At 40.1% G+C, this 14,501-nt stretch overlaps 2 protein-coding genes across 5 annotated transcripts in view; one reads left to right on the plus strand and one right to left on the minus strand.

The window, feature by feature from the left end:
* BTD (biotinidase) overlaps positions 1-10,074 on the minus strand; it is a 29,466-nt gene extending 19,392 nt beyond the window's left edge. The window contains exon 1 of one of the 3 annotated variants that reach the window (XM_045538398.1): positions 9,724-10,074. In XM_045538398.1, the coding sequence (XP_045394354.1) occupies positions 9,724-9,734 (11 nt within the window). In that variant the 5' untranslated portion in view covers positions 9,735-10,074. Of the gene's footprint in view, positions 1-9,653 lie in introns of all 3 variants that reach the window. The other 2 variants (XM_045538417.1, XM_045538409.1) reach the window with 2 other exon arrangements.
* HACL1 (2-hydroxyacyl-CoA lyase 1) overlaps positions 9,714-14,501 on the plus strand; it is a 33,292-nt gene continuing 28,504 nt past the window's right edge. The window contains exons 1-2 of one of the 2 annotated variants that reach the window (XM_045538368.1): positions 9,714-10,097; positions 10,303-10,407. In XM_045538368.1, coding sequence (XP_045394324.1) covers positions 9,885-10,097; positions 10,303-10,407 — 318 coding nt within the window. In that variant the 5' untranslated portion in view covers positions 9,714-9,884. Of the gene's footprint in view, positions 10,098-10,302; positions 10,408-11,515; positions 11,520-14,501 lie in introns of those variants that run through there. The other variant, XM_045538385.1, reaches the window with a different exon arrangement.

Below are 14,501 nucleotides of genomic sequence, written 5' to 3' on the forward strand. Positions count from 1 at the left end.
ATCAAATTGAAAAGGCTACATACTGTATGATTCCAACTACATGACATTCTGGAAAATGCAAAATTACAGAAACAGTAAAAAGATCAGTGGTTGCCAGGAGTTAGGGGGGAGCGAGGGATAAATAGGCAGAGCACAGAGGATTTTTAGGGCAGTGAAACTATTCATATGATACTGTAATGGTGGATACATGTCATTATATATTTGTCAAAACCCCTCAAATGCACAACACCTGTATACCAAAAGTGAATCCTGATATAAACTATGGACTTCGGGTGGTAATGATATGTCAATGCAGGCTTGCCAAGTGTAACAAATGTACTACTCTGAGCAGGGATATTGATAATCTGGGAGACTATGCATGTGTTGGGGCAAGGAGTATATGGGAGCTCTCTGTACTTTCTGCTCAATTTTACTGTGAACCTAAAACTTCTGTAAAAAATAAAGTATTTTAAAACTAAAAACTAAAAACAAATAAATAACTGAGAACCAGAATGGTGAGGTGTTCCTGGGACATTTCACAATCTTGATACCTGAGGGAGTTCGACTTTAATGACCATACAAGACAGAAGACAAGATCTTGAGGTTGGAGTGAGATCTGTGTATGTAGCTAGAACCCTTAAAAAGTTATTCCCTCTTTGAAAGGATCAGCAAAAATAAACAAACACACACCTGTCTGTCTGCTAAAGTAACTGTCTGACACAGAAACTTGCATATCTCATCTTGGGCTCTAAGTAGGGGGGAAAAAAGTAGCCCTGGAAAAATCATAACCAAAGGTTTTTCCTTATGTGGGTTCCAAATTCTCACAACATACATGACCCTGGTAACCCCAAGTCAAGAAATGAGCACAGTGGTCTTGAGATGTTAACAGTCCTGAGATTCCTAAAAAAGCCAATCTACATCCTCTCTGAAGGAACTCTGCTCCAACAGAAACCACTCAGGAGCCTCATAAGTAGAGCTCAAATAAATACGAACTCACAATTCAAAATTACTAAACACACAAGGAACAAACTATCATGCAAGAAAGTCAAAAGAACACGGCAAAATCAGGCCCCCAACAACTTCAGATGACAGTATTACTAGTGTAAATTATCAAATAAGTACAATGAAGATGATTAAAGAAGTACCCAGTGGAATCTAAAACAGGTAAAAGAATAAGATGCTGTCAAATGAAACCAGATGGAGAGATTTTGTGGCATGGGAGTTAGAGCTGAAAAAAAAAATAGAATGTACCAAAGAGATGACGAAAAAGGAAAAAGAGGTTAAGAGACATAAAAGACATATACAACGTTCCATCACATTTCTAATTGGAATTTTGGAAGGAAGAAATACAGAAAATGACACATATTTGAAGGAATAAAAGTTGAAAATTTTATCAATGAAATACAGAAATCCATAGATTCAGGATAACCAAAAAGAAATCTAGACACAACATAAAGAAACTTCAGCACTCCAAATATTAAAAAACAAAAAAAAGTCTTCAAAGCAACCAGAGTGAAAAGAGATTACCATTAAAGACAAGGTAATCTGAATAACAGCAGGCTTTTCAAGAGCAACCATAGAATTAAGAAGATGATACCTTAAACGTGTGGAAAGAAAATAACTAAACCCAGAATGGCTTAGTTCACCTCCCACATAAACCTGTAAATAAACAGTAAAGGAAAAACTCACTCAAAAATGAGTAAATAAAAAGCTCAGGATATTTTGAAAGAGACTGTAAGAAAAGAAAGTGAAGATTACTCATCAGAAAATCGCCACAAAGCAAATAAAAATTGTGACAAAACATTCGGCAATGAATGAAAAAAATAACAATTGCTTCTATAAAACAAAAGCACAGAGTAGACCGGGACAAAAGAATTAAAAGAAGAAAGAGAAGGAGAAGGGAAGGAAGGAGATAGAGAGGGGGAGGAGGGGGAAGATGAAAGGAAGGGGAAGTGGGGAGCAGGGAGAGGGGTAGGGGGAAGAGAAATGAAATGTTCTGTGGCGAGGCTCAGGAAAGAAGAAGAAAAAAATTAAACCATCAAAGAAATTAAGGTAAATATGGAAGCAGCACAAAGGGATCAGATGATGCTGTAAATAAGTAAGTAACATGGACAGAAATACAGAACTGAAAAGGAGTCCAGGCCGAGTGCAGTGGCTCACGCCTGTAATCCTAGCACTCTGGGAGGCCCAAGCAGGAGGATCGCTCGAGGTCAGGAGTTCGAGACCAGCCTGAGCAAGAGTGAGACCCCGTCTCTACTAAAAATAGAAAGAAATTATATGGACAACTAAAAATATATATAGAAAAAAATTAGCCGGGCATGGTGGCACATGCCTGTAGTCCCAGCTACTCAGGAGGCTGAGGCAGGAGGATTGCTTAAGCCCAGGAGTTTGAGGTTGCTGTGAGCTAGGCTGACGCCATGGCCCTCTAGCCTGGGCAACACAGCAAGACTCTGTCTCAAAAAAAAAAAAAAAGAAAGAAAGAAAGAAAGAAAAGGAGTCTAGAGAAAGTGACAGATATGGAGGCTAGGTGAATGAGATCCAACATATACATAACTAGAAAATCCATAAAAGAAAAAAGAAATAATGTGTTGTGGACACACCCTAGGGTGACTCCTTATATAATTCTTGTTCCTTGAGTACAGGCGGAAATTGTGTTTTGCTTCTAGCCAATAGAGTATGGCAAAGGTGAAGGGATTTCCATACGTAATTAAAGTCCCAAACCAGTTAATTTTGTTACTCTAGAAAGAGATTATACCAGATGGGCCTGACTTAATAAGGTAAAAGCCTTTAAAAGAAGAACTGGGGTACTCCCTAAATTCAGACACATTCTTTCCTGCTGTCCTTGAAGAAACAAGCCACTGTGAACTCTACAGCTGCAAGGAAATCAATTCTTCCAACAATCAATTGGCCTTGGAAGAGAACTCAGCCTCAGATGACACTGTGGGCCTAGCTGACACCTTCAGTGTAGCCTTGTGAGATTCTGAGCAGAGGATCCAGTGAAGCCATGTTCAGACTCCTGACCCACAGAAACTCTGAGATAACAAATAGGTCTTGTGTTAAGCTGCTACATGAATGGTAATTTTTTATACAATAATAAATAATATATAATGGAACAGAAAAAATATTTAAAGATGTAATTGCAGAAAACTCACCAGAAATAAAAGCAGATTTGAATTTATAGATTGAAAGGACACAGCAAAATTCAAGAAAGAAACAAACAGAATGTCAACACCAGCAGATAGCCTAGTAATCTGATCTTCAAAGATAAAGAAAGAATCACTAGGGAAGCCAGATAAAAAGATCAAGGGTGGCCAGGTGCAGTGGTTCACACCTATAATCCTAGCACTTTGGGAGGCTGAGGTGGGGGGATCACTTAAGGCAAGGAGTTGGAGACCAGCCTGGGCAGCATAATGAGACCCTGTCTCTAAAAGAAAAAAAAAAAAAGATCAAGGGCATTTAGAAAGACAAAAAATCAGGCTGTCCTCAGACCTCAATGCTAGTAAAAGCCTATAGAATCCTTTTGGAAAAGAAAACATAAACCAGAAATTTTATACTATGCCAAGCTATGGTTGAAGTATAAAAATAACAGATAATAGGTTTGAAAATGCAAGAACTCAGGGAATATTATTCTCAGCGGCCTCATCAGCCTTTCTTAAAAAAATGAATACAGTACAAACTTCTGCCAACCAAAAAGGTCAATGAAAAAACTATGGCAAGAGCCTTGAATATAAAGCAAATATGAGGATTATGTTTATAGAACACAGTGAAAATGTTATAAACTCTGGGACTGTAGAAATTATAAAACTGACAAAAGCTCAAGAAAACAGAAGGGGCCAGGTGCTGTGGCTCACGCCTGTAATCCTAGCACTCTAGGAGGCTGAGGCAGGAGGATTGCTTGAGCTCAGGAGTTGGAGACCAGCCTGAGCAAGAGCGAGACCCTGTCTCTACTAAAAATAGAAAAATTAGCCAGGCATTAGGCTCGGGAGCTGAGGCAGGAGGATCGCTTGAGCCCAAGAGTTTGAGGTTGCAGTAAGCTATGATGATGCAACTACACTCTACCCAGGGTGACTGAGTGAGACTCTGTCTCAAAAAAAAAAAAAAAGAAAGAAAGAAAGAAAAGAAGAAGACATTTTTTTTCTTATGAAGTGAGAAAATTCTGATCACAAAACCTGACAAAGGTGGGAGCTCCATGATGTCATGTAGGACTCAGGATCCTTCTCTTTTTGTGCCTCACTCCTTAGCACTTAGCTTCCATCTTCAGAGTCACCTTGTGATTGCAAAATGATTGCTACAACTCCAATTACCATGCTATACAGAAGAAGAGTTGGAGGGTACCCGCCAGCTTCATGAGCTTGCCAAAAGTCCTGCCCAGTGACTTCCATTTAAGTTGATTTGGCCCACATGGGAACCATGACCACTCCTAGCTACAAGGAAGACTGGGGAATGTAAGCTACATTAACATCCGGAATCAAGATTGTGTCAGATAAAATACAGGAGGCCAAGTTAAATTTAAATTTCAGATAAATAAATATGCTGGAACATACTTATACTAAAAAAATGATTCATTATTCATCTGAAGTTCAAATTTAACTAAGAGCCTTGGTGTCTGGTTTTTTGTTTTTTTTTTCTCCCTAAATCTGACAACCCTTTTGTAATCAACCTACTGCCATCATGTGAAGAAGCCGGGGCAGCCTGCTGAATGACCAGAGATACTTGGCTCAGTGGCAACATGTCCACTACACCAGTGGACAACCAGTCAACCTCCAGTGGCAGAGCGACCTAGCTGACTGGCACTGACTACAGACACATGGTGAGCCCAGCTATGCACAGCCTTAGAACATAGGAACATAGGTTAAATAAGTGGTGGTTGTTTTAAGCCACTAAGTTTTGGGGTGGTTAATTATACTGAAAATATAATTGATACAGATATTATAAGAGAAAAAACTGGATTCCTACCTCCCATCACATATAGACTTAAATATAAAACATAAATATAAAAATAAAACTTTAAACTTTTTGATATAGAAAAAAATCTTCATAACCTCAGGTTAGAAAGTTTCCTTAAACAAGACACAAAAAGTATAACATGTAAAGGAAAATAATTGTCAAATGTGACTACAGAATAACCCCTTTACACCTCAAAAGTAACTATGAACAATGTTAAAAGACAAAGAATTAGCATTCAGAACATACAAAGAACATTTACAAATCAAAAAGAAAGATAATCCAATAAAGAAATGGGCAACAGATGTAAACAGGTAATTCACAGAGAAAGAAACCCCTATGCCCTATATACATACACACACACACACACACACACACACACAAATATAACTTAATTTTATTAGTAATCAGGGAAATGGAAATGAGAAGCCATTTCACATCACCAAATTAGCAAAAATTTTTAAAGCTCCACAATTAAGGATATGGAGAAAAGAGAGTTCTCATACACAAACGTTGGGAGTATAAATTGGTACAATGACTTCGGCAACCTGGCAATCTCTAGCAAACCTGGTGATGTCTTCCCCCACCCATCAAACACATATGTGAAAACTCTCACACATGCTCATACGAAGCAGCCATGGAAGAGTGTTCACAGCACACTGTTTATACAATGAAAAGCAAAAATGACCAAAATGTCCATCTCCTAAAGAATAAATAATGTGGGAATTATAAACACCAAATTCAAGATATTGGTTACCTCTGTGGGATAGGGAAGGAGATGAGAGGGGGAAGGGACACACAGGGGGCTTCACCATATTTGTAATGTTGTATTTCTCAAGATAGAGGCCAGATGAATGGGTGTGTATCAATCTCAGATCCTATTCATGTGTCTGAACGATGTCATAAATGTTAAACGTGTATTTAAAAAAGCAAAAACAATAAACTACAGATAAGCTCCAAAGAGGAACTCAAAGGTTATGATGCAAAAAGAAGTTTGAGGGCTTAGGTTCTTCATCACGAAGATGTCCCTCACCTGGGGTTACAATCCCAGCTCAACCTCACACTCAGAGGTTCTGCCTCAGAAATGAGTCTTTGTTTTGCTAACATAGAGGAGAGATTAAAATCAAAACAAAGCAATAGGTATAATTTAAAAAGCTAAAAAGCAAAGGGCTAATGCTAATGGAAAAACAGGAGAAATAACTGAAAACAGGAAACATTTCACTACTGGTATCATATTTCATGGCTGTCCTACTATGTGGGCCACCCAAGTGTTCTATCATATTGAGAAATAATATATTATGGTTTCTAAGCCATTTGAGATAAATCTCTTAAGTCCTCATAGCACAACATACAGTTGTCATCATTTCCTGGTGTATTTTACGTAAGTAAACATCTTTGTCAATAATGTAACGACTGCTGATGTCAAACTATTCCAAATTTGCTTAAAAAAACAAACTCACAATGGATGAACACAAAGCTAAGACAGGGAAACAATGTTCCTTCAGTTTTCTTCCCACAGCATTCCCTGTTCCAGTTCCAGGTCTCCCTTGGAAATCAAAGGCAAAGGGCTTGCCAGCCCACGCCAAAGGCAGGAATCCAGCCTTTCTCTAGGCCACAGAGTACCTGGGAAAAATGTCAACAGGCACTGGGAACTTTTATTATCAACCTTTTTGTTATTGAGTTACTGTCAATATCATTCCCTAGCTCGATAATAAAGTTGCTTTTCAATGGTTCTGCTTCAAGCCTATCAACGAACTTCGGTATTTTGAAGTCCACAAACTTAATGAGAAGCAAACAAAATCAATTTAACCCATTTTATTCAAAGAACCATTTTATTGCATTATTTTATTTCCTGCTCGATGTTGACATATTTTCTAAAGCATGTTTCCTGCTTTGTACAATTTTCAGTGTTGCTTTTAAAAATAGTGTTCTAGACGGATTTCCTTTTTTGCTATTGTTTCTGCCTTTTTGTTTTTAAGATAATCAGTTTTAGTTTTCTCTTATTTTAGCCAATTTCACTTTTAGTTATTCTATGACATATTGATTTCTTCACTTGATAACCAAACACTTCACATTCTGAGAAGACATGTTTGTAATAATATTTATCACAGGTTCAGCTAGAGTTATGCTTTTAAATAATCACAAGGATTCTTAGTGTGCTTGTTAGTTGACTGAAATTCAAATGTACTATCCCAATTTGGGGGGTTTAGGAGTTACTGCCTGTAGAAGCTTCAGCCGTTAGAGAGTATATTTTCTCCAGGCACTATATTTGCAACTCTTACTAAATTACCTGGTTGCCTGGATATCCTCTTCACTTAGATGGAAGAAAGTTGACAAATTGCTCTTTCTCATAATCTCAAATTCAGAACTCACAAATAGAGTAATTGGTATACAGACTCTTTGATGACTGGCTCTGCTCTTTGGAAAGCACGTTATCAATACTTCAGTATTTTCTTTTTTTTAAAAAAAAAAGGTTAGATTTATTCCTCTTGTGACTTTGTCCCACCAATAAATAAATAAACAAAACAAATTGTAATAGAATATTCAACAAATAAAATTCTATGTCTATTGTTAATGAAAGTAATAAAGAATATGGTTACTGCTTAAGACTTCTGTACAAAGGGCCTTGAATATATTACAAAAGAATCCTGAGATGCTATAATTACAATCTGATTAAAAAGGAATTGCTCTTTGGCTCTGCTAATGCAGGGCCAAGTCACTCCTGCTGAATCATCAAAGCCAAATTAACAGTGAAATGCTGCCTCCCTAACTGAAAGGTGTAACGGTGGAAGTTTAAACAATCTCAATTTTTCTCTTTGCTAAATGATAGAATCCAGCTAGTTGAGAATTTATCCTTTTGAAAAACCAGCTAACCTGCATTCTGGGGATTTGTTCCAATTCACAGTTCAGTTTTCACTGCATTTCATACTGAATGATTCTATCAGTGATTCCTTTGACACAGAAGTAGACACAGGCCTGGTGAGTTGACTAACTACAGGGTGCCCCAAAAGTCGCCATACATAGGGAAAATGGGAAATTGTACCTAACTGTACCTTTATTTACAAAATACTCATTACAAAATTTTTCCTTTGTATGGAGACTACAAAGGTTATTATCAATGCAGCTTGCGCTGTTAATGTCAAACCAGCCTTGAACCTGTAAACCCAAATTAATCAACAGTATTAAGTTGGTAACAGTTTAATCATACATTTAATTATTAACTCATGCTTCCAGCTGGGGTTCTCATCTCAGGGCTGAGATCAAAATCAGGTAGCAACTTTAAAAAAATACAGGTGCCTAACTTGCCCTAGGATCTGGAGTAGGGACCAAGCAGCTGTATTTCGAAAAAGCTTTCACAGTGATTCTGACGCAATAGGGGTAGAGACTGTCACAAAGGTACTGATATAAACAGTAAGCTTATGTGTTTTACAAACAGGGACAGGACACACTGTGCCAAGGATTATTCAAAACACACAAAGAACATTTTGCATCTTTCTGGAATGTCAATTTTCTTGACAAGTAAACAGTTTAAAATGTCATTTTTGTTTTGGGTGGTGGTTACATAGGTATACATGACTGTCAAAACTCATCTAACTGACATTTAAGATCTGTGCATTTAATTGTATGTTTATTCTACCTCAGTAAGTAAAATGCTATTTTTAAATTAAAATATGGATACATTCTGGAGTAGAATGCAAAATCTACATTTAAGATGAACTCTGAAACTTCAAAGAAATCTCTATCTTAGAGGGGCCCCTATATCCAGGGAAGCAACAATTTCACTCTCTTTTGCTTGGGGTGGGGTGAGGGTTTGAAATAGACCTTTTGGAACGGCCCAGGACTATGGTGTGAAAATGTCTGGGTTTAGAAATCTTTTCACTTCCAATGCTTCTCATTCGTTTCACTACCCATGACCCACTCCCCCCTGTTCTTGTCTCTCTACCATCCACATAGCACTGGTCTTTTTGCTTAACACTTGAAATCCTCAAAAACTACAGCGCCACTCTTTGTTATGATTGAAGATTTTAAGTTTATTGTTACTGAGCAGATAGATGGTCTAATGACTTTGAGTTGGTAGTCTTAGAAATCGCATATTGTAAGCATCTTTGTCACTCAAAATGTTTTAAAATGCTGTCGGGTGCAGGGGATGGTTGGTTATGGGCAGGGACTGAATCCAAGAATTATGAAAAGCCACATCTCCTGACTTTGGAAAGATAATAATGAAGAGTAACATGGGTTAGTGGCAAGGGCTGGGGAACATAGCGCTCAAAACTAAGTAGGTTCAAAGTATTGTGACCCAAGGGCTGAACAGTGTGAATACCAAACAGGATTCGGAGTCTGAAGCATGGCCTGGATCCAATGACTCTGAGTAAATTACTTTATCTCTTGCTGGGAAGCTCTGTGCCTTCAAACACAAAACGGGGATAAAGAGCACACATCTGCTTACGGATTTAAGTAACATGCGTTATTATGATTAGGGAGTGCCAAGCCATGAAGTTCTGAAAGTGTGAACCACAAAGCGTGTAAGTAAAAGCCTAGAAAACAGGACGCGGTAACACAAGACCGCCGAAGGGAAATTTGGCTCAACTTCACGCGCGCTCCAGCCTCCAGATCCCAGCAGCCCCTGGGAGGCGGGGCGGGGCGGGTCCGGGATCGCGCACGGCGCCACGCCTCCTCCCGCCCCGGCTCCCAGCCCGCCTTCCACCCGACTGTGCGCATGCGCCACTCACCCCTGGCGGGCCCTTAAATTCTTGGGAGTCCGAGACGTTGGCGAGAGGCCTCCGAGGTTCGGCTTCTTACCTGCTTGGCATAGGCCGCGGCCTCTTGCTGGTCCCACCTCCTTCTGGCACTCTGACCCCGCGAGTGGAGGAGCCCGGGACAGGGCACGGTTCTGATTGGAGAACGGGCGCGATTAGAGACTCCCGTCTCCCCAAGCGCGCACGGTTAGCCCCGCCTCTTTAATGCGGTTGGTTGCCCGCCTCCTGTCGGTCAGAGGCCCGCGTGTGCCTTCGGGTTGGTTTCGCAGGGCCTCAGCGTCAGCTCGGCTGTCAACTGCGACGGTGCCGCGGCCTTTTAGGTGGAAGATGCCGAAAAGCAACTTCGCAGAGCCCAGCGACACAAGTGAGGGACAGGTGTCTGGTGCTCAAGTCATCGCCCAGGCCCTGAAAACGCAAGTACGATCGACCCTCCTGAAGAAAAAGGCTCCTACGGAAGCCGGCGGGGACCGATATGTTGTCTTGGAGACAGACGCTTTTCTTGGAGTAGAACCGGGGGATGGCGGGAAGAGGGAAGGGAAGTTTGTGGGAGATTTTCCTTTTAGCGCGCCGAAGGGAGGGGAGGATGTGGCGATGTTTATTCCCCTGTTCTTTTGTCCCCCAGGGTGTGGAGTACATGTTTGGCATTGTAGGCATCCCAGTAACCGAAATCGCCTTTGCTGCCCAGGAACTGGGCATCAGGTACATCGGGATGAGGAATGAGCAAGCGGTGAGTGTGGATGCAGGCAGCCGAATGCATTACTGGGAATGGTCAGTGACAGTGGCAGTTATGCATTGCAAACACTTGTGCTTACCACTTTTCTAGTGCTTTACACATATCAGTCACTGTTGATTATTATTAACTGTTGTTGATCCTAGTTGACACGTGAGAAAAGTGAGACACAATTTAAGTAAAACTTGCCCGGGGTGATGCCGCTGGTGGTGGCAGAGCCAGGATTCGAACCCAGGTATTCTGGGTATGAGTTCATGCTCTTACTACTATACTGTATTGTGCTGGTGAAGGATGTCACATATGATAAAGTTGTGATTGAAAGTCAGATGTCCCAAATCCTAGTTTAGTGCTCTTTCCATCACATCGTGCTGCCACCTTTCTTAGAGGCATATTTGAAACAGGGAAAGGAGGGTATGACATTTTATCAACCCACTTTAAGTACATCCTCTGCCAACCCACTTCTCACTCTTCTCTCAGCAATGCTGGCTTAAAAGGTCAAGAATCCACTTCTGTGATGTCACATGCTGTCATTCTGTCTAAGGCTAAGTATTCCTGCTTTACACTCTCAACTATTGCCCTCTAATTTAGGCTCTTGCCCTCTTTTGCCCAGACAACTGCCTTGACCCCCTTACATGGTGCCCTTCCTCTGCTATCAGATATGAACTCCTGGAGAGCAGAAATTATGGTTCATTTGTTATCATATCCCCACAGTGCCTGGCTTGGTTGGGGTTTTTGCATGATGTAGATACTTAATATATTATTTATTAATAGAACGATATTCCTTATCTATAAAGTTTGAGATTTGTATTTTTTTTATCTTAAAGCTAATGGGTCTTGAGTTTGTGTTGCTTCTACCTTTTACTTAGTTGGAACAACATTATTTTCTTTCATCTGTGTGAGAAGATGACACTATTGACCTGTTATTGGGACCTATATTTTATTGTTTTCCAGAGGTGACATGTCTGCCACTGATTTCTTCTTCAACCAGCAGATATTTATGGAGTGTATGCTATATACTAAGCATTGTGCTCCATAACCTGTGGGAGAAAGGGATATAAAGAAGGAGTGAGGTTTAGTCTTGACCTTCAAGTCAATCACAGTCTAAGAAGGTGAGGGCAAAACATACAGAAAAAAACTTCCCTAGTATAATTCTCACAATAGATGTACCTGTAAGGAATAGTAGTAGCACAGAGGGGATGACTGGTTCTCTTTGAGTATGACAGGGAAGATTGCCTGTAGAGGTAATGTTAGTTTATACTGTTCTATCTAGATTGTTAAAGGCATGGTGGGCTGTGAGACTGGTAGGTAGGCTGAGGGGAGATGTGGAGAATCCTTTCTAACTGGAAAAGGAATTTGTACTTTTTTCCAGTAGACAATGGGAGACTGTAAAGGTTTTTCTAAATAGGTGGGAGACATAATTAGGTTTGCACTTCAGAAAGATGATGCCAGGTACAGTGGTGTGTGCCTTGTAGTCCCAGCTACATGAAACGCTGAGGTAGGAGGATTGCTTGAGCCCAGAAATTTGAGGCCAGCCTGGACAATATAATGAGACCCTGTCTCTTAAAAAAAAAAACAAGATAGGTGATATTCATGGTACCATGAATATGGAACAGCAGGTAGGAGCCAGAAGACAGACTCTAGCTTGAAGTTTTATTTCAGTCCCTATAAGCTTAGTTGACGGTTCTTTAGGTCCCTTGTGGTGTGTTGGTTGCTGGATGCAGAGATTAATGATAATCATTGCCTAGCCTTGAGGGGCTTATAACCTAGCTGTGGACAGAAACAATCAATCTTATTCTAATATGATAAGTGCTTGTGATAAAGATATATTCAGGGTGTTGTGAAAGCTTAAGAATTCAGAAAGTTTCCCACAGGAGATGATGTCTGAGCTGTCTTGAAGGCTCACTAGGCATTAACCAGCTAGGAAGAAGACAGGCTCTTCCTAAGTTTTGGTCTTGCTTGAGTGACTATGTTGATCATAGTCTCTCTGACCGAGATTGGGATTACAGAGGGAAGAGCCAATTTGGAGGGGAAAGGTGATGAGTTCAATTTTGGAGGTGCCTGTGGGACATCCCAGTACATATGTCCTTCAGGCAACCTGACTTTTTGTAGTAGTCAAAAGAAGACTTAAAGAGTACCTGAGGCCGGGCGCGGTGGCTCACGCCTGTAATCCTAGCACTCTGGGAGGCCGAGGCGGGCGGATCGTTTGAGCTCAGGAGTTCGAGACCAGCCTGAGCAAGAGCGAGACCCCGTCTCTACTAAAAATAGAAAGAAATTATCTGGCCAACTAAAAATATATATACATAAAAAAAATTAGCCGGGCATGGTGGCGCATGTCTGTAGTCCCAGCTACTCGGGAGGCTGAGGCAGTAGGATCACTTAAGCCCAGGAGTGTGAGGTTGCTGTGAGCTAGGCTGACGCCACGGCACTCACTCTAGCCCGGGCAATAAAGTGAGACTCTGTCTCCAAAAAAAAAAAAAAAGAGTACCTGAACTAAGAGTAGTGACAGGATAATTCAGAGGGAATATGAGAGCAAGCCAAGGCAACCTAAGGCATTTCTACTAAAGAGAAAGGTGTAGTTAGGTGTGACTTGATTGTCTTTCATCAGATCCTCAGAGTAATCAAGACAAATATTGACCAGTTGGCTGGCAAGTCGGTAGATTGTCAGCAAGTTAACAGTTATTGAAAGCTTACTGTGTGTAGGTGCTTATTCTGAGTGTTTCACATATATGAAACAGTTTCACCCTCACAGCAATACTTTGAATTTTGTTCATTTTATAGATCAGGAAGCCAAAGTGCAGAGCATCTTGCCAAAATTACACGATAGAAAGTAGGGGAGCTGGAATTGAAATCAAAACATACTGGCTCCAGAGCCTGCTCTCTTAAGTTCTCCGTACACTATTCTGCCTGTGAGTGCAGGTAATTTGGTAGAAAAACAGTTTTTATGGTTGTAAAACCAGTTACCTCTCATCTTTTGATACCTACTATGCTTTTTGTTATATGTTGTTTTGTATTTTGCATTGCATAGTAACATTTCTTATCCAGCTGTCATAAGGGGGCAATGCTTCTTAATGTCTAAATAAGTGTTCCTTTTATTTTTATTTTTTTGAGACAGGGTCTTGCTCTATCGCCCAGGCTAGAGTGCAGTGACGTCATCATAGTTCACTGCAACCTCAAACTCCTGGACTCAAGCAGTCCTCCTATGTCAGCCTCCTGAGTGGCTGGTACTACAGGTGCGTTCCACCACACCCAGCTAATTTTTCTATGTTTTGTAGAGATAGGGTCTCATTCTTGCTCAGGCTGGTTTTGGAGCCCCTGGCCTCAGGCAGTCCTCCCATTTTAGTCTCCCAAAGTGCTAGGATTACAGACGTGAGCCACAGCACCTGGCCTAAATAAGCATTCTTATACAGTAGGGATTTTGTTTTATGTACTCTCATTTCTCAGGAATCGTCTTATTATTGTCCTACGTGAATTGGGCCTCATGTGGAAAAGGGAAAAGAGACAGGGCCAGTAAAGAATGGCAACACAAAAAAAGAGCAGAGCCTTTGTGTAGTTTCTTAGTGGAGCCAGTTAAGATTATGATTCATAAACATTTATTTTATTTTTTTACATGTATGTCCTTAAATCCTTAACAAGGATTTATTTGACATCAGCATACTACTTCATTTAAAGCTGATTGAAGGCTAGAAAATACCCAATTTATTGTTATTTCTAAAGAAATGAGAAGAAATAATGCTGAAAAAAAAAATATCCCAGACTAAGAAGAATTTGAGAGAATACTCAGCATTTTTCCAGGTTATCTTGTATGTATTTAATTTAATTTTGCACCTCTTCTTTATTCCTGATTATGAGCCGAAGTGCCTTTAAAAAGTAAAAACTAACCATAGTCAGGCCATAAATCACCAAGAATTGAAAATGTACGGTATATGTAACTTCAGCATGTGGAATAAACTAGAACCCAATAACAAAAAGATCCCTAAAAAATACTAAACATTATGTACTGTGAGGAAATACCAGAAAAAAAAAAATACCAAACATTTGAAAATTAAGCAACACAATTTTTGATATTTTGTAAATATTTGAGATTAATCAGT

Source organism: Lemur catta, chromosome 1 (genome assembly GCF_020740605.2).
Source record: "Lemur catta isolate mLemCat1 chromosome 1, mLemCat1.pri, whole genome shotgun sequence".
Classification (NCBI taxonomy): domain Eukaryota; kingdom Metazoa; phylum Chordata; class Mammalia; order Primates; family Lemuridae; genus Lemur; species Lemur catta.